The sequence below is a fragment of the Idiotropiscis lumnitzeri genome, chromosome 10, assembly GCF_059441095.1.
Source record: "Idiotropiscis lumnitzeri isolate Australia: NSW breed Sydney's pygmy pipehorse chromosome 10, RoL_Ilum_1.0, whole genome shotgun sequence".
Taxonomy (NCBI): domain Eukaryota; kingdom Metazoa; phylum Chordata; class Actinopteri; order Syngnathiformes; family Syngnathidae; genus Idiotropiscis; species Idiotropiscis lumnitzeri.
Genome location: NC_142400.1, coordinates 6,454,475 through 6,477,324, shown reverse-complemented (window position 1 = coordinate 6,477,324; position 22,850 = coordinate 6,454,475). Strand labels below are relative to the sequence as shown.

General features: G+C 42.0%; 2 protein-coding genes across 2 annotated transcripts in view; one reads left to right on the top strand and one right to left on the bottom strand.

The window, feature by feature from the left end:
- The window catches only part of LOC148328850 (neural-cadherin), a 77,609-nt gene extending 63,216 nt beyond the window's left edge, over nucleotides 1-14,393 (top strand). Inside the window, exons 20-34 of the mRNA XM_088307087.1 lie at nucleotides 691-784; nucleotides 3,885-4,069; nucleotides 4,999-5,234; nucleotides 6,101-6,378; nucleotides 7,163-7,380; nucleotides 9,041-9,168; nucleotides 9,490-9,620; nucleotides 9,705-9,816; nucleotides 9,916-10,096; nucleotides 10,512-10,681; nucleotides 10,759-11,023; nucleotides 11,634-11,817; nucleotides 12,040-12,290; nucleotides 12,443-12,600; nucleotides 13,478-14,393. Of these exons, the coding sequence (XP_088163213.1) occupies nucleotides 691-784; nucleotides 3,885-4,069; nucleotides 4,999-5,234; nucleotides 6,101-6,378; nucleotides 7,163-7,380; nucleotides 9,041-9,168; nucleotides 9,490-9,620; nucleotides 9,705-9,816; nucleotides 9,916-10,096; nucleotides 10,512-10,681; nucleotides 10,759-11,023; nucleotides 11,634-11,817; nucleotides 12,040-12,290; nucleotides 12,443-12,600; nucleotides 13,478-13,978 (3,092 nt within the window). The 3' untranslated portion in view covers nucleotides 13,979-14,393. The remainder of the gene's footprint in view (nucleotides 1-690; nucleotides 785-3,884; nucleotides 4,070-4,998; nucleotides 5,235-6,100; nucleotides 6,379-7,162; nucleotides 7,381-9,040; nucleotides 9,169-9,489; nucleotides 9,621-9,704; nucleotides 9,817-9,915; nucleotides 10,097-10,511; nucleotides 10,682-10,758; nucleotides 11,024-11,633; nucleotides 11,818-12,039; nucleotides 12,291-12,442; nucleotides 12,601-13,477) is intronic.
- A 489-nt stretch (nucleotides 14,394-14,882) lies between these two features.
- Nucleotides 14,883-22,231, bottom strand: ccne2 (cyclin E2). The gene is made up of 12 exons (XM_088306742.1): nucleotides 21,879-22,231; nucleotides 20,132-20,170; nucleotides 19,469-19,550; nucleotides 18,637-18,693; nucleotides 18,010-18,152; nucleotides 17,786-17,921; nucleotides 17,529-17,675; nucleotides 16,630-16,725; nucleotides 16,402-16,536; nucleotides 16,008-16,119; nucleotides 15,738-15,895; nucleotides 14,883-15,517 (listed from the first exon to the last, which is right to left on the bottom strand). Exons 1-12 carry the CDS (start codon nucleotides 21,971-21,973, stop codon nucleotides 15,401-15,403), a joined length of 1,317 nt encoding a protein of 438 aa, XP_088162868.1. The 5' UTR covers nucleotides 21,974-22,231; the 3' UTR covers nucleotides 14,883-15,400.
- Nucleotides 22,232-22,850: the final 619 nt, after the last annotated feature.

Sequence of the window (22,850 nt, the reverse complement as noted above, 5' to 3'; positions counted from 1 at the left end):
AGGATATTGTTGTAAGCAAGTGATGCTGTAAAACTCTTTCTCAGTTTGACATGGTTTCTTTCAAACCAGCATCTCCGTCCAGAATTTGGGACATTGGTGTCTTCAAAGGAATGTGCCTTCTTTTGGAGATGCAAATCTAACTGCTGACTCTGAATCCAAAAAGGCTGACCTCCTAAGTTGTGCCATTATTGGAATATTGAATCATTTCCTGCCGTGTTTGGAACACACTGCTGCGTAGTATGCTGCCAAGATCACAACAACAAAATAATGGTCCACATAAGTTCAGTCTCAAAACTTTTTGGACGTTATTTGGAGTGACTTGCAGTTCCTTTGACATTTGTCGTCAGCTGACTACAACCAGGATTTGATGATGAACTTTTTTTTTGTGACTGGTCGTTCTAACCTTTACATTCCCCCAACGTGTCCTCGACACCAGCCAAACACCACCACCGCTGAGCTCATAAGACATCTCTGTCACAGTCGAGTGCTTCCGCTGTCTCGCTGCAGAACACATCACTCATTTAGTGGTTCAGACCTGCTGTCAGCAACCCTAACTTATTGCAAGGAACTAGTTTTTGTTTTTTTAATGGATCCCCCCTTTTAATGTTTTTTTCCCACATATGGCACATTCCCTTTGATTACTTTTCAAAGCAAATTTATTGTTTTGTACTTTCTTTTGTTGGAATCCAGGTATCCTGCCAACGACAGTGCTGGGCCAAATCCCGTCTCCAGACCTCGACGACTGGAGCGAGAAGACGTACCGATTTGAAGGCAAACCATCCAGGTACTGAAGGATGTTAAAACTCATTCACTCCCATTGACGGATATAGACGTCAAAAAGTACATTCATTCTTCCAGGGATGGCAGTGAATGAGGTAATGATTTGAGTCGAGCTATGATCCAAAAAATGTCACTCTCCTGTGAAAGCAGAGAGAAACTGAAATGGCACTGCTCAATATTCGCTAAGTAGCTATAATACGGCATTTGCTCATTCTCTACCAATCACCAGCCACTCACGCCCAGACACTGAAGCCCAGTTTCATTTAGCGACATGACTATCATGAGTCGGCTAAAGTAAAATAAACTATGTGTGCCCTGTGATTGGCTGGCAAGCAGTTGAGGGTGTACCCCGCCTACTGCCCGTAAACAGCTGGCATAGGCACCAGCACGTTCGCGACCCTCATGAGAATAAATCGGTTCAGACAATGGAAAATGATCTTAATTCATTCACTACCAGCCGAGTAAAAAAAAAAAAAAAAAAAAAGGATCTTTGACGTCTTTAGCCGTCAATGGTAGTAAATGAGATAAGTAGTTCTGCCTGAAAAGACTCAAGAAGTCATTTTGGTTTGAAAGGGGCTATTTTAGGGTTAATTCTAGGGGTCCTTCAATGATGAGTTTGTGGCCAGCATCCACTAGAATAAATTTTTAAAAAAACAGCACATTTGCCATTTTGGTTTCCAGTGTCCATTTTTAACTCAACTTGGCCATTTCCAGGGACTCAGACAAAGCTGTCGTAAAGATTTTGTCATTGCTACCAAATTTCACGCAGGAGTACTATACATGAAACTAATACCTCCACTCCAAATTTTCAAATGAAGTCAGTAAAGTTTTGTAGATCAAAAAAAAAAAAAAAGATTTTCCTCTGCACATTTGGAGATGAATGAGGTTAAGAAGAAAAAGAGGGGGAGCTTGAAGGGAACGTGACAGATTTAAACCAGAGCGAGGCAGATAGTACAAAGGTGTACCGAGACAAAGAGACGGCGACATGGAAACTTGCGGGAGAAGAGTGCATAAAAAGAGTGGAGGAGGATAGGAGCTATTTATACTTTGCGATGTTTTGTAATTTCCCTGTGAAGCCTCTGACTTGACACCTCCAAGGAGCGACCGCCAGCAACAAAGAATATCCGCCCCAAGGTGCTGCTCAACCTGATCCTCACAACTTGTCATATTTTCACAACTAGTGACCCAAGGGCTTTTCCTTTCTTAACTGGGGAGGGGGGGCGGAGGGGGCTTTTGTGGCTCTCATTAAACGGGTGTCTATTTGAGGAAGGTCATCAAAGAAACGGTTTGCCTTGAAGCTGTTGGCGTTGGCACCAGCTTGCTACCATGGAACTATGCTGAAGTGAGTTGAGGATTTTCATTTGGTCCACTTGTGGTACCAGGGAGCTATGTTGAAGTGAATGATTCAAAATTCCCAAACGGCTTCCCATCCTGGACTGCTTGGTGCAAACATGATTGCTTTCAGGGTGTTCCCATCACGCTATGGATCGCCATGGCAACGCGGCAGGTGACGCGCTTTGGCGCGGCACGTGACGTCTTTAGGTTGAAATCCGAGCGTGGCGGCGGTGCTGTCGACACGTCGGACACGTTTTGGCTGGCTTTCAGTCGCCACTAATGAGCCCATCTGGCGTGCAGTCTGAAGGGCGCGGCGGTGGAGCCGGCGTATGCGTGTTTAACGCTACACGAGTGTGATGGCGCGCATCCAACATGGTAGCCGGGCCGCGTTGACGTCTCCCGTGCGGCAGAGCGTGAGGGTTTCCACATCAAGACGATACGAGCACGCGTGTTGGACCGCGGCGCACATCTGCTCTTCAACTAGGCCTTTAATAATACGGGCGTAAATACAGGGTGAGCCAAAAGTTGTTGCAGTATGCATTAAAAAAAAAAAAAAAAAAAAAAAGCACGAGTGTAAATGCATTAACACTTTTTTTGTTACAATTACATTAATTAAACCCAAAAATTAATTTTTAAAAAATTGGTTTTCAAGGCAATTTTTGGGATGCGAAAGATGGTTTTAAAATCATGTTTTTAATGGTTTGGGATGGTGCGTGTGTCCTGGTGGAGACCCAAAGAGTGTGCTGAGCACCTTCCTTCCTTCCTTTCATCCATTCATGTACCCTGCCTCACCTCCTTCCTTCACATCCTCCCTGCCACCAAGCCCCCCTCCACTCCCGTCCTTCGTTAAGTAAGTTCTTTTAAAAAGCATTAATGGACTTTTGGCCCACCCCGTACAAAATATGCTCGATATCGTACAGCCCAGAAGTGAAACATTAGTGACTTAGCTTTGTGGAAAAAAAGCTCGATTTAATGCCGAGATTTAATATTTTATACCACTACAGGATGTCTGGGCAAGGTGCCACGACATAACTCGTCCTTACCCGTTGCTCGGGCAACCAAGGTGCTAAGAAAGATTATTTATTTTATTTCATGTTTTTACATCACTAAGAAAGTAATTTATATTTGTGGTCTTTATTAGCTTTGGATATAAGCCATCTGACCAGGGATTCACAAACTATGGAGATTAAAAGTATAATGGTGGTCTGATATATTAATTACATATTTATTTTTATTAAAAAATGTAATCAAAAAAGGACAATTTCATTGTGCAAGTATGCAGAAAACATAATGGAAAAAATATCGTGTTTAATTTGGAACTTTGCATGACTAAACTAAACGGTGCTTTTATAGCCAATAACAGACTTTGTTGATGATGTTTTTTCCACATGTGGGGGGGCGCCACTCTGTAGGGATGTTAAAACCGGCATGCAGATTCAAAAGTCTGGAAAACAAAGAAAGGAATTGTAGTCAAAAAACGCGTTGCCTTTCATTTGAGTTTACATGGCTTTAATGAATTTTTCAAACATTTAATTGTAGCATTTTTATTTCATAAATCATTCATATATTTGATCTTGACAAATTCCTTTTATTTATTATTTTATTATCTGAACAGTCTCGTGATCTTGACTGAAATATGCAGGGCTTTTTTTTTTATTGGTCCAGCTGTGATTGAGCCCTCTGAACGCTCAGATTTGACCAATCTCAATATTGTAGTTTTACGTGTAAAATGTGACTGGCCAAACATTTAATTTAATCTTTCTGTCCAGGTTGTTCAGCGTGAACCATAGTTCTGGCCTGCTGAGCATCAGGGAAGGGGTCCCGCCTGGCTCGTACCAGCTGCAGGTACGCGTGTCCGATCCTGCCTGGCCGGATGTCACGTCCACGGCACAGGTGGATGTGATAGAGCTTCCGCGGGAAGCGCTGATGAACGCCGCCTCGCTCCGACTACGCAGTAAGTATGCAGTCGGGAAAGCTTGTGCTTTCTTGTAGGTGGAGTGGTTGCTTGTCAGTTAGTTAGTCGGTAGAGTGGATGGGTTAGTTAGTGAGTCAATTGTTCATCAGCTACTTGGTTGGTTAGTTGCTCAGTCAGTTATTTAATTATTCAGTCATCCAAGTAGTCAGACAGTTGACTGATTAGTTTATTACGCTATTTCGTGTGTTGGTCCATTAGTTGGTCAGTCAGTTGCTCCGTCAGATAGTTACTTAGTCAACTTGTTATTGAGTCAGTCAGTAGCTTGCGTTTGTCTGTCAGTTCGTTCCACAGACAATTTAGTCAGAAAGTAGGTTATCCGTTAGTTGGTTAGTCAGCTAGTCAGTCAGTTGTTAGTAGCCTCGTTAGTCAGATTATTCAGTTATTCAATTGGGCTGTTACGAAGCTAATTTGTAATGTCAGTAAGATGTAGTTAGTTGGTTACTTGGTTAGTTAATTAGTTAGTCATGTAATTCAATTGTCACTGTTTTTTGCCTACATTAGTTCGGCAGTTGTGCAATAAGTTGGTTAGCTGGTTAGTCAGTCAGTTAGTCAATTTGTGAATTAGTTGAGTAGTTTGTTCGGTGTTTATTGTATTTTTCAGTATGGCTATTAAGTTATTAAGGTAGCTATAAATGTAATTAGTTAGTCACCTAGTTAGTAATTCATGTTGTTAGTTAGTGTCTCCGTTAGCTAATTCATTTGTTAGATAAATCAGTTCGCCAGTTTGTTAATGGGTCAGGCACTTAGTTAGTTAGTCAGTTGGGCTGCGAATAAAGTATTTTCTAATGTTGTTCGTCAATTATTAATGTAATGCGTTAGTTTGATAAACCAGTCAGAAAAGATACAATATATAGTTCTCAAAAGGTGCTCAATGTTGTCTGAGAGTGGGCTCTTTGTTCTGCTCACAGGCCTGACAGTAGAAGAACTATTCTCAACCAGAGGCGGAGAGGAGAGCCGCTTCTCCCGTTTGGGTCGGACGCTGGCCGATATCCTGCAGACGGCATCAGAGAATGTCCACGTCTTCTCCATGGAAGACGCTGACCCAGAGCAGGGAAGGGAGCTGAGCGTCTGGTTCGCCGCGCACGGCTCCCCGTATTACAAAGCCGAGAAGCTGCATGGCTATGTGGCGGCCAATAAAGCAAAGGTGACCAAGTCAACATCACTACTTTTAATCACTTGGACTTTGATGCACATTATGCATCTAACTTTAGCTCACTAAAAATGCATCTCCATATTAAACAACAACTTGTGTTTGTTTTTCAACCCCAAATGGTGGTTACTGAGGTTTGTCAGTCATTCAGTCAGTTACTAATTAACTTACAATGATTAGTTATCCACCTGGTCAGTTAGTTTGCTGGTCGGCCATTGGTTGATCAGTTAGTTAGTCAGTCAGTTAGTTTGTGGGGAAATTAGGTTAGTTACCTAGTCCGTTTGTTGTTTGGTCAGTTAGTTAGTTTTCTATATTTATTTTAGTTAGTTAGTTTGTTAAACATAGGACAAAATATGTTTGAAAGATTTGTTTGCACATGCACACATAATACAATGTTAGGCATTTAACACATTCCGGGTCAATACTGGACAGCGGTTTCACACTTAAGTGTGTGCCACTAAGTGGATGTCCATGTGACGCACACCCACACACGGTGTGCACACAGGAACACACGTACATGAATACTTAAGATGCTTTAAAAGCCTGAGAGCAGCTGCTTGTTTGACCCCAACTCAATGTGCTGAGAGTCAGCCATCCATGTACACACACTCACACTAAACTGTCACTCAGCAGATCATAGACCTCCACCAAGGTCAAACTATTTGGATTAACATCAAATTGTACACATCGTGATACACGCCTCCCGCATGCATCTGGATTGTGACATTATGTTTCTAAACGACCCCAGTCGGTAATCCGACCGCCAACAACCACACCATAATCAATTAAATCTAACTCTAACCCTGAAACAAAATCTTATATTACAACTAGTACACCATTTTTGGTATCGTCCTTTTCAGCTGGAAGCCGTGCTGGGTGTGTCCATCTCCCAGGTGGGTGTGGACAACTGTCCCCACGCGGACTGTGCTCACTCCGGAGGATGCTCCACTCAAGTGTCCTTTGGTCACACCCCGACGGGCCTCAGCTCTGGCAACGTGTCTTTGGTTTCCCTCCCGGCCAAGACCACGGCGCGCTGCGGTTGCCGCGGACGTGAAGCCACGCACCTGCCTTGCTCGTCCTACCCAAGCAACCCCTGCCTCAACGGGGGCACCTGCCAAGATGGTCCGCTGGGATACAGGTAGGTGTGCAGTGGGCCACTCGAGCTTCTGTTGCAGTCTCCATTTTTACTCGGTGTGTTTTCTTGTCAAACATCACATGGCACATCCAATTTGTGTGAATCTCTTTGAACTTCACTTTCTTTTGTCATTCAGTCAATTAGTTGGCTAGTCAGCTCGCTAACTAGCCTGTCAGTCAGGTACAGCAGTTAGTTAGTTAGAGTCGCTTGTAAGTTGGTAAGTTAATGTAGTTCAATTGTAACTGTCTTTTTTTCTTTCATCAGTTAGTCAGTTGTGCAATTAATTGGTCAGCTGGTTAGTCAGTCAGTCAATTTGTGAATTAGTTGAACAGTTTTCAGTCACTCATTTACTCACTAATTAGTTATTGAGTTGGTTGGTTAGTTAGTTAGTTAGTTAGTCAGTCAGTCAGTTAGTTAGTTAGTGTAGTTCAATTGTAACAGGTTTTTTTTTTGCGTACATTAGTTAGTCAGTTTTGCCGTCAGTCAGTTATTAACAGTAATTGATCAGTCAATCAGTCCATAAATTGGTCTACTTTGTGATGTTGTTAAATGGTTGGTCAGTCTGGTGAAATAGCTAATCAACTGTTCTGTTAGTTCATTTAATTGTCAGTGTGTAGTTATTCAGCTAGTTAATCAGTCAGTCAGTTGTTTAGTCGATTAGTCAATAAGTCAACTAGTTGGTTTGTCTGCTTTCTGGGGAAGTGGTCAGCCACTCTGTTATTAGTTGCTTCCGGTTGTAAGATAGAAAAAAGATGGCCGTATTAAATCACGTATTTCCACACTTCAGATGCAAGTGTCCACCCATGTTCGACGGGCCCGAGTGTCAGCAGACCAAGCACAGCTTCGGCGGCCGGGGCTACGCTTGGTTCCCGCCCTTGGCGCCGTGCTTCCGGAGCCACATCTCCGTGGAGTTCCTGACCGAGGCATCTGACGGGCTGCTGCTCTACAACGGACCGCTCGAACCTACCGCCCAACCAGGAGAGCCCCAAGACTTCATTTCTATCGGTGAGTCAGTATATCGATTGGGAAGAAGGGAAATGACTGAATGAAGATGATAGAGTTTGAAGTCTTGATGCTGCTGCCAAGATTTGAATGTAGGCTCACTTCACTTCCCCGCCACGCTTCTCTGCCCAAAGAAACACCCCCCCAGTTCACCTACGCACCTGCATTATTTATTTATTTATTTTACACATTTTATACATTCATTTTCAAATAAAAGGACTACCTACCTGGAGTTCCTAAAACCTTGTATTTGTACTTATCAAACATGCTGATCCTCTTGTTCTCAGCAACAATGGATCGGATCAATGTGGCGTGTCAGCAGACAAAGAGCATCATGGGACGTTAATGTCACCTCCCGGTGGTCCTGATGTGGCGTTATAGGATTAGCACCACCCCACTGCCGCCTCTGGCCTATTCCCAGACACGTCTTGCATAATCTGCCGCCATTAAACTTATGTAATTATCTCGCCCACTGGCTTGTCGTTGTTTCCCGGCATGGGGGGGGGGAATCAAATATGGCTGCCTCATTGATCACTGGAGTGCTTTTGTCATTAAAGGCGTTCGATAGCGATGGCGGACATGAGGATGTTGAAAGCAGCACGGAAGAATTGACCCGCTGCTTTCGTGCTGTTTTTTAATGAGATTCATCAGCTAACACAGCAGTTAAACACAAAAGCCCATCACGTTACAGCGCAGACGGAAAGTATTTGCAGTGCTTCATTTACTTTGTCCAAAAAAAATATCAAAATTCTAAGCACGACACTCTATAATGAAAAAAAAAAGTTTGGAGAAATGTTTGCAAATTTAATAAACATTAAAGCAATTTTTGTTTTGGAAAAAAAGTTTGCATTCCATTTTGGAAGATGGCAGTGTGAAAGTGTAGAAAAAAATGAAACACTCTGAACATGTTTACATTTAGAATATACTCGGATGGATTCATTTATTTTTTTACTGAAATTTCTTATCGCAAAACCCCATTGTAACTGCATGAAGATTTTTTTTAAACTTTGAATTTTTTAAAATGTGTTAATAATAATAATAATTATAATAATAATAATTTTTGAAAATTTCAAATGAATTAAATTGATTTTTGTAAATGACGTGACTTTCCGTGTGGCTATAATGTAATGAGATGTTAAAAAGAAAATAAATAATTATGGGGGAAAATTAATGTATTCCATTTTACAATAAAATATTTATGTATTAAGCTGTACAAAAAAATGCATCTAAATGGATCACTCAAATTTATGCACAAAAATTTATTTTTTATTTTTATTCATTTATAAATGAAAACATAACTACTTATTCAACACAAAATAACTGCTTTTTTATTAATACGTTTGCAGAAATCTAAAAAATTGTCATTTTGAGGGGTTTTTCATATAATTTTGAGGGGAAAAAAAGAATTTTATAAATTATTGTTTTATTATTATTTTTTTTTAAACAACAACTAATTCACTAATCACTACTTTTTTTTGTTGTAAATGTGGGCCAGATTAATGAATGGAACAGGCTGATGGTGTCCCGATACTTCAGTCCATTTGACTTTTGGTGTTCCGAGCCTTCTCAGACGCTTTCTACGCTGCAGACTAAGTTGATGCTGCCCCCTAGCGTGCATTTCTATAATGACTATGTGGAATCATGAAATTGTATTTCCACGCAGAGCTGAAGAATGGCGTTCCGGTCCTGAACGTGAATCACGGCTCCGGAACCCTCACCCTGCAACTCCCGCCCAAATCCAACGTGGCAGACCGCCGCTGGCATCGACTCGACGTCATCAGCGATGGCAAGGTTGGAACTAGTCACGTGCTCTTTATGTCATCAACTTCTACAAAGACAATAACATGGAGAGGTGGCAAAAGTACTACTACTTAAGTAGAAGTGCAGATAGACTCTGGTAGAATAAAAGTACAATCTTTGTATTTTTGATGAAGTAAGAAATATAAATTACACATATCTGCTTTCAAATGTAGGAAATCAAATAAAAAAATATGTCAGTAATATAAATACTCATCTTGAGTAAAAAAAAAAAAAAAATCAACTTGAGTAACAAACTCTTAGCACCTGGTGACTTCCGCTTACTGCTAATAATGATTAATGCGTGTCGTTTAGGCCGTGCAGCTGGTTCTGGATCAGTGCGCCGGGGCGCCGGTGAGCGAGCCGGAGGGGGGCGGTGGCGGTGATTCCCGGGAGGCGGACGAGTCCGGCTGCAGGGTGGCCGGACAAACGCCAGGAAATGAGAGGTGACGACCACAAGAAACGACACCGACTGTTGCCATCCAACCGTCCATTGCTGATCCCTTCGTTCTCTTATTCCTCTTTTGCAGTTATTTAAACGTGTATCAGCCTCTCCAGCTGGGTGGCGTCAAGCAGACGTCACCTCAACCACGTTACGCAAGTTTCAGCGGCTGCATCCGCAACCTGCTGGTTGACACTCAGGTACGAGTGCACAAAATAAATCGAGATGGAATCAACTGTCAAAATGAAGTTTTGATGATTCACACTTTGTGTGTGTGCGTGTGTGTGGTTGTCACTCAGGTGTACGACCTCGCGCGACCCGGCGAGAGCGTGGACAGCACCCCGGGGTGCAGGGCGACGGACGGCGTGTGTTTGACGGCGGCCGGGCCCTCCTGCGGGGCCCGCGCCTCCTGCCTCGCCGACTGGGGATCCTTCAGCTGCGATTGTCACCCGGGACACAGCGGGCACAAGTGTGATGCGAGTGAGTGTGTACGTGTGTGTGTGTGCGTGTGTGTGTGTGGGGGTGTGTGAGAGTCTGTATCTTGTGTTTATGTTGTGTTTTGTGTGTCCATTTGTGTGAAGTGTGTTTGAGTTGTGTATGTGTGTGTTTTGGCGTCTTATTGTGTGTTTTCATTGTGTTAACGTACAGTGTGATTTTGCGTGTGTTTGAGTTGGTGCCCATCTCATATAAATGTAGTGCTTTGGTGCCATCTTGTGGTATGTCTGTTGAAGTAAAGGGAGTAGCTTTTTTTTAGACAGATCGTTGAAAAGTAGTTTTTCTGCAAACTTTTGGCAACTAAAAGCAGTTGTAAATTTTTGTGGGTGGGAAAACTGTATCCCTTTTCTGTTTGTGTGTGTCGAAATCAAAGTTCCTCGTGGTTTGTTTTACCCTTCAGTGGTTCCGGAGTTTTCTTTGGACTCCAACAGCGTGCTGAGGTTCCATCTTCGAGGTGGGGGCAACACCAACCGACGCACCGACATCCAACTGCTCCTGCGCACCCGCGCCACCTCGGGCACCTTGCTCTCCGTGACGTCCCGGGAAGCCGACGAGTACATTGTGTTGGAGGTACCAAGAGTATTTACTGTAAAATGAAAATAATGCTGGAAGTGAAACTCTGACGACGATGTCATCCTCTTGCCCAGATCGCGGAGGGGCACCTGTCGGTCCGGGCCGACCTGGGCGACGGGGCACACGCCATGCGGCTCCCGGGCCAGCGAGTGGATGTGGGCCAGTGGGTGCTGGTGGGCCTCAATCGTCACGACAACCTGTTCGTCCTCCGGCTGGAGCAGGGTGGCGGCTCGCGGGAGATCCAGGCCCGATTGGGGAACCGGCGGGAGCTGGTAGTGGACCCGGCAAGCGTCACGGTGGGGCGGGGACCCCACGGGGAAGAAGACGGCGACTTTCAGGGTGAGACAAGAATGGATTGGTGCTCTGTGTGTGTAAAGTTTAATATTACTGTAACATCGACGGCTAACTACCGTTTGCCGGTCACTGGCATTGCACATTTTTTTCTCGCATTAATCTCGCAGATGTTTGTTAGCTATAATATTATGGTTTGGGTGAACATTATAATTACTATAATATATATGCTAATTTATTTTAACTTGACAGTGGTGTTTCAAAAAATGTATTAGCATTAAGATTGTGGACGTTCTATGAAATTGTACTGTATGGTTTGGTGGAACATTTTGTTGTTTAAATATGCAATATTTGATCATCTTTTGATGTATACAACAACCTATGTGTTGCTGCACCATCTGTAAAAGTAGAAGTTAGTTGAAGTTGTTATCACTGCAACAACTGTGCTAATTTTGGTTAGCCTGCTGATGGCATTTCCTGACCCTAAACCCTAAACCCGAACCCTAACCCATCCCTAACCCTAACCCTGACCCTGACCCTGACCCTGACCCTAACCCTAACCCTAACCCGGACCCGGACGGGTTTATTTATTATGACATTTTGTGCGGGTTACTGAGTGTGTTGGCAACAGAATTATATAAGTGTGTCTTGTGTTTAGGTTGCATGCGAGACGTTCGTTTTAACGGCCGAGTGCTCCCTCTTGATGGGCAAAGCGGTGGTGAGCTGGTGAGTGTGCTGGAGAAGCGCGGCGTCACATTGGGCTGCTTTAGCGACGCCTGCCGGGCACAACCCTGCCCCGACCCGCTGCGCTGTGTCGACTTGTGGAGGAAACACCAGTGCAGGTACCCGGCTTGACCTTTAATCAACTATACTGATGCTAATGCTAGCACATAGTTTGAAATATTTCCCTTTGAGCTAAAGAAGCAGTAACATTCAATATGACAGTACTGGTGTATATTCTTTATCCCCTGCAAGGAGCTGAGCTTTTGAATTTCGCAGAGCAGCGAGATGAAAGCAGGCATTAAAGACTACTTTTGACCGCCGCGTTTCTCACGTTCTCTCAGGTGCCCCGGCGGTCAGGTGACACTGACGGACGAGTTGGGCGCCGAGCGCTGCGTGCCGTCGCCGTGCGTTCCCGCCTCGTGTCGCAACGGCGGCGTGTGCCAGCCACTGTCGGCCGACGGCTTCCGGTGCCGCTGCCACGAGGGTTTCCGCGGGCAACGCTGTGAGCTGGGCCAGTACCAAGGACACCGGCTGGCCGCCCTCAGCCCCAGCTCCATCCTGGCCATCAGCATGTGTCTGCTCGTCTTCTTTGGTCAGTTGAAATCTTAATGGAGTCTTTTTTTTTTATTATTAAGTCTTTGGTTGATTATTAATTAAATTACAATTTTGGGGACAATTTCAAAATGTGACCCCTTGAGTCCAAAATTTGTCCAGCCGTGATCTGAGTCTTTCACGTGTGCGTAGCCGTGCTGGTGGCGGTGACGGTGTGGAACCAGAAGGGCAGCCGCAACAAGTTCCGCAAGCGCGGCGTCTACCACATCCCGGCCGAGCACCAGAGTTGGGAGGACGTCCGCGAAAACATCCTCAACTACAACGAGGAAGGCGGCGGCGAGCAGGATCAGGTAGGCAATCTCCAGCAACCCAAAACTTGCTTCCTGAACTCCCGCCTAGCTGTGTTTCCACCCAAAGGTTCCAGGGACTTTTAGTTCTTGGTCATTACACCAGCATAACATTAATTTAAAAAAAAAAACTAATTGGTAACCCTTAACCTACTTTGAAACGCTAATTTGAAACACGAACGCAAGTTTAAAACCTTAATTTGTAATCCTCGTAAAAGTAAGGTTTCAAATTAATTTATCATCGTTAAAATTCATTGAATTTGAAATTTAACTCATAATTTGAAACAGGAACCCAGGTGTGAAATTCTAACTTGAAACCCTACTCGTAATTTGAAATGCTAACCCTAATTTTAAACCCTAATTTGAAGCTCTAACCCGCTGTGGAAAGCTTGACTTGAAACCCCAAACTTACTTTAAAACCCGAACGCTAATCCTACAATAGTTTGTCACCCAAATTTGAACCCCTACTCAAATTTGAAATCCTAACCCTAATTATGAACCCTAATTCCAAGCCCTAACCCAAGTTTGAAACCATAATTTGAATACCTTACCTTAAATTATTTTATTATTTGAAACCTTAACCCTACATTAAAACCCTAAACCTAATTTGAAACCCTAATCTTTAAATCTTGTTTTGAAACCCTAATCTTTAAATTAATGTTTTGAAACCCTAATTCTTAAATTAGGGTTTCAAAATCGTGAAGTTTAAACCCAAATTTGAAACACTGACTCAAGTCTGAAACCCCGACTTGAAATCCAAGTACTACATTCAAAACCCTACTTCTAGTTTGATACCATAACTCAAGTTTGAAATCTTAACTTGAAACCCTACCTACATGTTTTTATTGACTTGTGTTGCACGTGTGTCTCTTTTTCGCAGAAGGGCTATGACATGACGGAGCTGAAGCGTCCTCTGCGTTCCAGTCTGTCTCAGTCGTCTTCGTGCACCACGGCCCCACTCATCAAATCGTCTCCAGGCTCACAGGAGGAGGTGCGCCCCCCCGGCGTCGCCTGCGCGCCCTACCTCAGCATCCCGCAGCCTCACCTTCACACGCATCCCCCACCCCCGCCTTCATCGTCGCGCTCCCACATGGACTTCAAGAGCTACGTGTCTCGCATCGTGTGGGAGGCGGACCACGATGAGGACGCACTCCCTGAAGACGTCTTCCACAGGTGGCGGGAGGAAGGATCCGGAACCCCAGTAGGAAGCCTCAGCTCTTTGGGGTACGCCGACGAGGAAGAGGAGGACGACGAAGGGGAGACGACACATGAGCGGCTGTCGCGCTGGGGACCCAAATTCCAGACGTTGAGCGACATGTACGATCGCCCGCAGGTGACAATCTCCTACGGGACCTCCGCGCGTCGGCCTCCCAGCCACTAGGGGGCCACCTGACATTCTCGGCTCCTTCTCATTTCTGGACATTACGACGCTTTTCCCAAAAGTGCTCCAAAACTGGGAGGCTGGATACAAACTGGACACCAGCCGCCATCTTTATTGTTTATGTTCACAGGGCAGAAACAATCTTAACTAAATAATAACAAAGGAAACTATTTTCATCTGAAAACTAAAGAATACATTTTCCATGAGGTGATTTTGGGTGAGAACCTATTTCCCAGTTTTTAATTAAGTTTAAAGCTAAAACTCATTTTCCTTGTAAACTATGCACCTGAAGTATGTGTGCGTATTCTTTCAATTGAAAAAGTCTCGAGTGTTTGTTGCTTATTTGAATTGTATGATACAATGTAAATATGGACATTTTATAACTACCTGAAACAGAATATTTCCTTTTGTACATGAATTTTAATAAAAACTTTTTCCCTGAGTATTATCTTTTTGCTTTATTTACGCAGATGATTAACTTTTTTTTTTAATTATTTACTTAAAAGGTTGCAAAATTATGATACATTATTAAATTATATATATATATATATATATATATATATTATATATATATAAATATATTATATATAAATATATTATATATATATAGAGATAGAGATGTGTGTGACTATATAGTGCCATCTTGCGAACACATTTGGTAGTGCAACAATAAAATTGAGGCGTGGAAGTAATTGACAGTGTATTAAGATACTTATCAATCTAATGTCATGAGGGAAATGAAGTATAAAGTGCGAATAGCAAATGAAAAAAATAAGGGCAAACTGATTCTACACATTTTCCTCTAAAAAAATATACATACACACACGCACATCTATATTCTGTTTGTTGAATACTGCAGTCTTTTTCCAAAAGTTCTACCTGCACCACACAAAGTATGACCACCTGAGGTTCCATAGACTTTTTATTCAAGGCGTTTGTATTTTCTGGAACTAAAAGCAACAATTCAATGCATAGTAACACTGAGTTTGTTAATTTTATTTAAAAGATTACAACATTCTGTAAAAGAACATTCCAAAAAAGTGGAACTATATACACAAACAAAATATATGTTTGAGCATCTCAAGGCACAAATGAGGACATATAGTCATAAATAGCTCTCGAGATTCCCATTCATGTTTTTTTTTTTTTTTTTTGTGGTTAAATTCAATAAATATGAGTTCATGACAGCGCGCAAGTGGCGGCGATGGCTCAGGTCAAGTTTTCAGGAATGAAACAGTCAGGATGAACATAAAAAACAAAAAACAGGTGGTTGCCACTGTGACCACAGAGCTGCATTTCCCTCGCCACCAAGTGAAGGAGCACCAGGAAGTCTTGCACAAAAATCTCCTTTTGTGTGTTTAAATTAAACTTGTTCTTTTTTTGGGGGGGCTGCAAAAAAGTCCGCTGAGGTCCCTCCCCTGCTCAGTGATTAGCCGCTTTCTCCGTACTGCTGGGCGGAGTCAAGACAGTTGCCACAGCAACCACTGGCGATAATGGGCAGTTGGCGGCGTCCTGAGTCTGGCGCTCTTGAGCTTTTCTCTGCGAGAGGCATAAATCGGAGAACAATGATTAATATATTTAACTTTATTTGTGGTTAAAGAAATAATAATAAATAACTAACACTTTAACCCTCAAGTATTGTCAGATTTCCACTTTCAGTTTGTTTGGAGCCATTTTTTGGTTATTACAAATAGACAGGAAGTAGAATCGATTTCTTCATAAATAAAGTGGAGGACTAAATAAATAAATGGCGGCTCACCAGGAAGTCCAAGTAAGTGACGTGCGTCTGGATGTTGTGTCGGTCTTCGGTCTTCACTCTGGCGAAAGTCTTGAGCTCAGGTTTGGCCTCCGAGCGCAGCGTGTCCATGAAGGGGCTCATCCACCGCACGCACTCGGACACGCTTTCCCATGTCAGGCCTGATGAATTAAAAACACACAGACGCTTATCGAACGGCCTCAACTAGTTTCTTTACTCCGGTTAGCATGTCAACTGTTAGCAGCATCTCAGTGATCTATCTGTGGAACCCACCGGAAACTTTGTTGACGATGTCGAAGGTGGAGAAGTGGCAGAAGGCAGCGGCGGCAAGGACGCTGTAGCTGAAGTCCAATGAGTGGATATCCATCATGCACAAGTCCAACAGCTGTGAGAACAAAATCACATTTAAAAAAAAAAAAAAGTAATAACAGCTTCAGAACAGAAAAGAAATTAGTGTATTAAAAGTATAAAACAAGTGAATAGAAATCTCAGTCCAGAATAGTCAGGCACTGGGACATTCATTATACGGATGAATTGATCTTTTTTTAATTTCACACACGTAAAACCTCTTTGATGAATTTGTATCAAAACAAGACACAAACCTTTTTTTCGGAATGGTTTTGATGTGCTTGTATGTGTTGTATGTGAGCAAACAGCAAGTCGTTACCTGCGTGATCTGGATGTATGTTTCCTGCGAGAACTGTGGCACCAGGAAGTTTTCATCCTCCTTCTGGGCCTCCACCTGAGCGTAGAGCTTCAGCCAAGAGATGGGCGTCTCCGGACAAAGATTCCAGTCTAATGCCTACAAGAATTTAAATAAATAAATAGAACATTTAAAAAAAATAATAATAATTCAACAGGTCTCTGGAATGTAGTTAAGAATGCTGGGCGCCACCTTGAGGATGTGAAGCTCTGTGCGCTGGATGTCCCACACTTCGCACGCGCCAGCCGTCACGTAGGCAAACTCGCAAATTTTGGGAGGGTAGATCTCCTGCAGTAAAGGACATTCATGTGAGACATTTTCAAAAATGGACCCTCAAATTGTCAATACAAAAATCTTGGAAAATGGACAAGTACGTACAAAGTGATTGATTTTATAAAAATAATAATAATAAAAAATTCACGTGGCGCTGATAATCAATGTTTTTAAAAGTTTCTATTTCTTTTTTTAAATTTTGTGTTTGTAATGCCCATACATCATTTATCCAATTGGGCGGTGATGCAAATTTAAGGTCGTAGTCAAAGTTATTAAAACACACACACACACACACACACACAGTATTTTTCTACACTTAATTTTATTTTCCCCGCTTTTAAAAGTTTGATAATATCCATAGAATGGGTATTTAAATTGAAAATAAAAAAATTTGTTAAATTAAAAAAAAAAAAAATATATATATATATATATATATATATATATATTGAAAAAATAAAAAGGTGTCATTCTAATTAGAATTTCATGAAATATTAATATATTTAGTTTATTTTAATTTAAATATAATTAAAAAAACTAATTTGTATATGTAGTAATTAAAAATTTAAATATAAAATTTTATTTCTTATTTAAATCAAAATTATTTTTGTACATTTTCACCCATGCATGATAGGCATTAAACATTAAATAGCTTATCTAATGATAGATAAAAAGAAAAAAAAACATTTTTCCTTTTGTACTTGGTAAAACTAAAAATAGTAGATTAAAAAATATAGTAGTATAGTCGTATTAAGCACAGGAGTCAAATGAATACGTTTACTTTTAGCTAAGTGCACTCAATGCGGAAGGTAACCCCTGACCTCGATCTTGGAGGCGATGAATAGCGCGGTGATGCCGATGAGCTGCAGGTAGTCCTTGTTGATGTCCTCCTGAGTCAGCATGAAGCGGTCAAAGAAATCCTGCGCCAAGTACGCCGTCTGTCGGTGGAGGCAGTACACTTCGCTTACCTAAGAAAAAAATAAAATGAAATACATTTTTTTTTAAATTTTTTAAAAAAGATAGAAAAAAAAAAAGAATCAAAATATAATGCGCATGTTAACGTGTATGTTGTTCTAACCTCCAACAGCCAGTCGAGGAGGATGGCCCTCATGCTGGGCTGCAGTTTGCAGTGTCTCTGCATATAATTCTTGTCGTGAACATACTTGAGCTCCTTGTTGAGCATCTTGATCCACACGTCGTCCGAGCTGGCCCAACTGTGACGACAAGCCCCGGCATATAGTAAATGCTGTGCTCGGCGCAATTTAAGGCGGCCATCTTAGAGTGGCATTGAAAGGCGGTTACCTGAGGCAAGGTAGGGGCGAGGCCTTGATGAAGAGGTTCCTGAAGCGATACTGCTTGAAGCTGGACGGGTCAGCAGGTTCTAGTTCTTTGTGCGGCGTCTCGATGAGGACGCACGGGCTCGGTCCGTCCTCTGACCAACACGTCTACGCCGCCGAAAAAAATAATATCCAAAGTCAACACACATGGCCGCCATGAAAAGATCAGAAATATAAAAAAAATGGCTGACTTTACTTTTTTCAAAAAGCTATCCTATTGGTCAGTCCAGATGTGTGGGTGCTATTTTTACAAAATATGAATCCATTTTTCAATGTTTTTGGAAAACAAGAAAAAATATTAACAAACAAGAGTTCAATTGCCTCTGTTCCACCTTTGCGGATTACCATGATACGGTTACTAAAAATCCACACAGACAAACAAAAAAAAAAAATTTGTTGGAGGCACAATGATAATTTTTTTTGGTATCGATATTGCGATGGCGAGTTAAAAATGACTAAGGCGCTTGTGTAATAGACTAGCGAATAGGTGTGTCAATACAATTAGATTAATGAAGGCAAACAAGAAAGAGAGAGTCATCTCCTTTCACCACACAATCTGTGAGCTAATGACGTGCAAATAAAAGCCACAAACCTGAATTTCATAGCAGCTTTGTTTCTTGGCAGCAGGTTGACTCTTCTTGGAAGGCTGCTGCATAGACACATGCAGAAAAGTCACACAAACTGACACACGGATATATTAACTCCTTTCTGGTCTGAAATGGGACATACTATGCAAAAAAATGACTTTTTAAAAGCCTCTATACTAATAGTTCTACTTTTTTTTTTTTTTTTTTTTACAGATTCTAAATAAGTCTGAGTGCGCTTTCCTCAATATTACCAGATAGTGATGCAACTTTGTGGCTAATTTTCATAATCCCATACTCACACAGATTCTGCACCCATGACTTTGGCGTGAGGCTGGCTCAAGATCTCTAAGTGAGCAAAACCGAAGCGCTACCACGTCGAAAACCAAAAGTTAGCACAGCTGCAGCATTAGCGCACTTTAATGTCCGCGGGTTCAGGCTGGACACAAATTGAGTCTTGGAGACGCCATAACAAAAATTGCCTAGATTTGTTCGGATGTTTTAAAATAGTAGAGGGAGTCGAGAGAAACTTGTTAAATCTTTTACATTTTAAGCATCCTAGAGTCCCTTGAAAATAAAATAATTAAGATAAGTCTGTCAATGGCATCATTATTAGGGCGGAATATACCATTGCTCACTTATACAATACAACTTTATTTATATAGCGCATTCCACAACAGCTGGAGCTGTAACAAAGCACTTTCCATATGGTGTCATATAGCAATTTATTTGAACTGTTGATGAAATAAACAAAAAAAAAAAAACATTCAGAACGGCTCCGTAATGTAATTTGTTACCATATAAGTAAATGCGTTTCAAGCACAAGACGTGTCAACTAACCTCGCACTTCCTTTTCCTCAGTGGCGCTCTGATGGCTGGTTCGGGCGTGTTTGAGTCTCTGGCTTGAAGGGTGAAGCGACCACTAAGGAGACACATGACCGTCAAGATTATCATCATCCATTTTCAATCACACAATTAATAACAAGAGATGATACCCCACATTAATAGTCCGGGTTGCCACATACTGTATGTGTATGAGTGTTTTATTATCCACTTGTGTGTGCTACTGCTATGTGTGGTAAAGGAGCCGTTTATAATTAGTTCCTATTAGCACCTCAATGGTGTTTCGCAAATTTAATTTGTTTTTAAAGTGAACGGGGGGGGGGGTAATACTACTGAAAAAAAAATGATATGGTCTTTTTATTCTTATGCTATATGCTCTTGGAACATACGCCAGACGAGAAACTGGCATTACAATGTAATAAGATGAATCACAACAATATATGGTACGAAAAGTCATCAGCCTTACAGATGACTTGCCTTGACTGACTCAGAGAAACATTTACATAATGTGATAATGGTCTTGCCCCACCCGGCCCACCCTAATCCCACCACACAGAGGGCGGCGGGAGGGAGAACACCCGTGCCCTCTCTCTCTCTCCTGAAGAACCCCCACCCCTTCTCTCACCCCTCACCACACAAACGGCAGAATCGGGTGCTCACCTGCGTCTGGACATGGTTGTGGTGACCGTGCTTGTGCTTCTGCAAACGAGACATAAAATGTCAGTGTATACATCAAATAGATGGAGGTCTCGAGATGAAGTCACATTCTGGAGCCGCTGCGGCTGACCGTCACCAATGCGCTAAAGACCCATGATGTCGTGTTTGACTCACAAGTGGCAATTATAAGTCAACAAAGGTCTTTAAAAAAAAAAAAGTCAGTGGAACGCTTAGAAAGCCCAATACTATATACACATGAGGTTCCATTACACTACTAATGACAAAAAGGTACAAATTGAAAGTACAAAATGAAGGATTTTAAATTTGTTGGATTTTTGTCAATACTACTGTATTACAATTACTGGTATGTCAAAGTCGTGTGGAATAAAAGTGTACTAATACTTATATGCTTTTGTCCAAATGTTTTCACACATTTGCTGACTTGCATTTGCCATCTGAGTTGACAATTGTCGTAAAAAAAAAAAAAAGAACGATAAGAGTCTGACTGTGACTCCTACATTCATTATTTTTACATCAATTCTATATATAAAATCATTCCACATTACTTGTAGTCATTCTGACTCTTGTATTCGTTATTTTATATTAAATCATTGTGTCATGCTCGACTCGAATGACAAATACTGAGGTGTACAAACCCATGACACTAATACAAAAGCTTATAAAGACTTAGTCCACTTGGATTGAACATTACTGGTCGTTCCAATTACATCGCTACACAAGTAAATACAAAAAGGCACAAATTCAAAAACCATAAGATACACACATGCGCTTTAAACTAAACAAAATGGGGGATTTAATCATAAAAAAATGAATATGAGACAGATTGAGTGCATTGAGAAAGACGAGGGGGGGCTGTTGTTCCCTCGCTTCCAAACAAAAAAAACTCAAAAAATACACTCCATAAACGCAGACTTTAAGCCTGGAATGTTAGAATAAACGTTTCTAATCCTTATCGAGGAACTTTAAGCGATGGGAAACGGACGAAATGTCAAGTTTAAGCGAGAATAGAAACGCAAAGACGCGCCAATTCGGGCAGCGTTAAGCGGGAGCCCCGCAAACCTCGACTTGCTCTGCGGCCACAAAGGAGCTTAAAAAGCCCCCCCAAACACAAACATGTCGACCTTTTTAACAACCCCAACATCTACATTGAAGCCTTGTCTTCCATATTAAGCACATTTGAGGCCATTTGAAAGCGGTTAGGCGTGTTTTAACGCGAGGTCAAGTTTGGGAGGGAAGCTACTGTAATTAGCTACTGTTAGCTGGTTTGCTAACTGGGTCAACATTGCTATGTAGGCTGTGAGAACCAAAAGTCGAAATACTAACACGAGACAGTGTTATTCCGTCGTACACGCCGCGAATAACAACGGCGAGGGGTTAAATAGTACGTTTGAAGACGAGATTCTGGAGCGTTTTGCCAACGATACTTTTGTGCTCGTACGCGTCAACTGTCGTTTAAAAAAAGTGCGAAATGGTGCCGAACGCGGCATTAATATGGCATGCAAGTTAACAAATGGATGTCAATGTATTCCTTTTGTTACTTTAGGGGATAAAACGGAAAACCGAGGCCGTTTTTTTCCGTTAAATCGCTTTTTTGTCGCGCAAACCATCGCTTGCGCGTGGTTAAACAACAAAACGACGACGAAAATTACTTTGATTCCACCGAGCGCGATACACAAATGCAAGAGTGTAGAAGTTTGTCTAAAAGATGTCATCAGAGCGTCGTTCTTACCTCCAGAGGGAAGAATGAATGAGTGGATCAGCTGTCGCGCCGGCGCCAATCCTTATATCCGCCAGTTCTACCGCGCCGCCACTGCGCATGCGCATTCCCGGTTCGTATAGAAACGCGCTCAAAAAGTTTGAAAACGAGCGGAAATATTGGTGACGCGAACCCCCGGAGCCGGTGCGACTTAACCGCGACGGAAACGCAAATTCAGGAGAAACATAGGCCACCTCGTCGAAGCTTTTTCTCCGCTTTCCCCCCTTCAGACAGTGTTTGTTTCAATCGGCGGCAGTACTTCACGGTGTTTTTCCACGGAAATACGGCTTTCCGTATGTTCCGGTTGGATTTAAACGACGCGGCACACCCCCTGAAGTAGTCTGGGATGAAAATTGCACGGCAAAGTGATCGAAAAGCGGCATTTTTTAGCAGTTTTTCACCCGCAGCTGGAGGTACTTCCGCGTCTGGGGGAGGAGTCGGTGCAACACACAGCCAATGGAAGCACGAGCCGGGTGTGCACGTGACTCTCCAGCCTAAATGTAAACAGACGAGCACGTGGAAGTGCTGTCAAACCTGTCAACAAAGTGAAAAATTGGACTTTTCAACTGTGTACCTACTTTTTTTCATATAGGACACATTGTGTAGCAAAGTAGATGCCCTACACATTATCTTTGTAAATATATCTGTTTAAAGAAGTTTTTTTTAAAACACAAAATACAATTTAGGCCATAATATCAATGTCCTCCAAAGGTTCGCAATGGGGTAAAATATTGAGGTAATGTGATATTCGTGGTAGTACGAATAGTCGTTATTTCCATTTAATCAGTGACCAAGCTCTTTACTTAAAGCACCCATCACGGATCACTCTCAATTAAAATGAATGGAAATTAAAATTAATCCATACCAGCCTCCCTAAAAAGCCTAACAAAAAATTATAATCCATTGAAGCAAAACAGATTATCAAAAGTTTACTTTATAAAGAAA

Excerpts from the sequence above, each read along its gene's own strand:
- ccne2 (XM_088306742.1), bottom strand. The coding sequence starts at position 21,973 with ATGCGCATGCGCAGTGGCGGCGCGGTAGAACTGGCGGATATAAGGATT. Across the intron at positions 18,694-19,468 it reads TGAGGAAAAGGAAGTGCGAG|CAGCCTTCCAAGAAGAGTCA; the intron begins GTTAGTTGACAC and ends GTGTCTATGCAG. Across the intron at positions 16,120-16,401 it reads CATACATCCAGATCACGCAG|CTGTTGGACTTGTGCATGAT; the intron begins GTAACGACTTGC and ends TTGTTCTCACAG.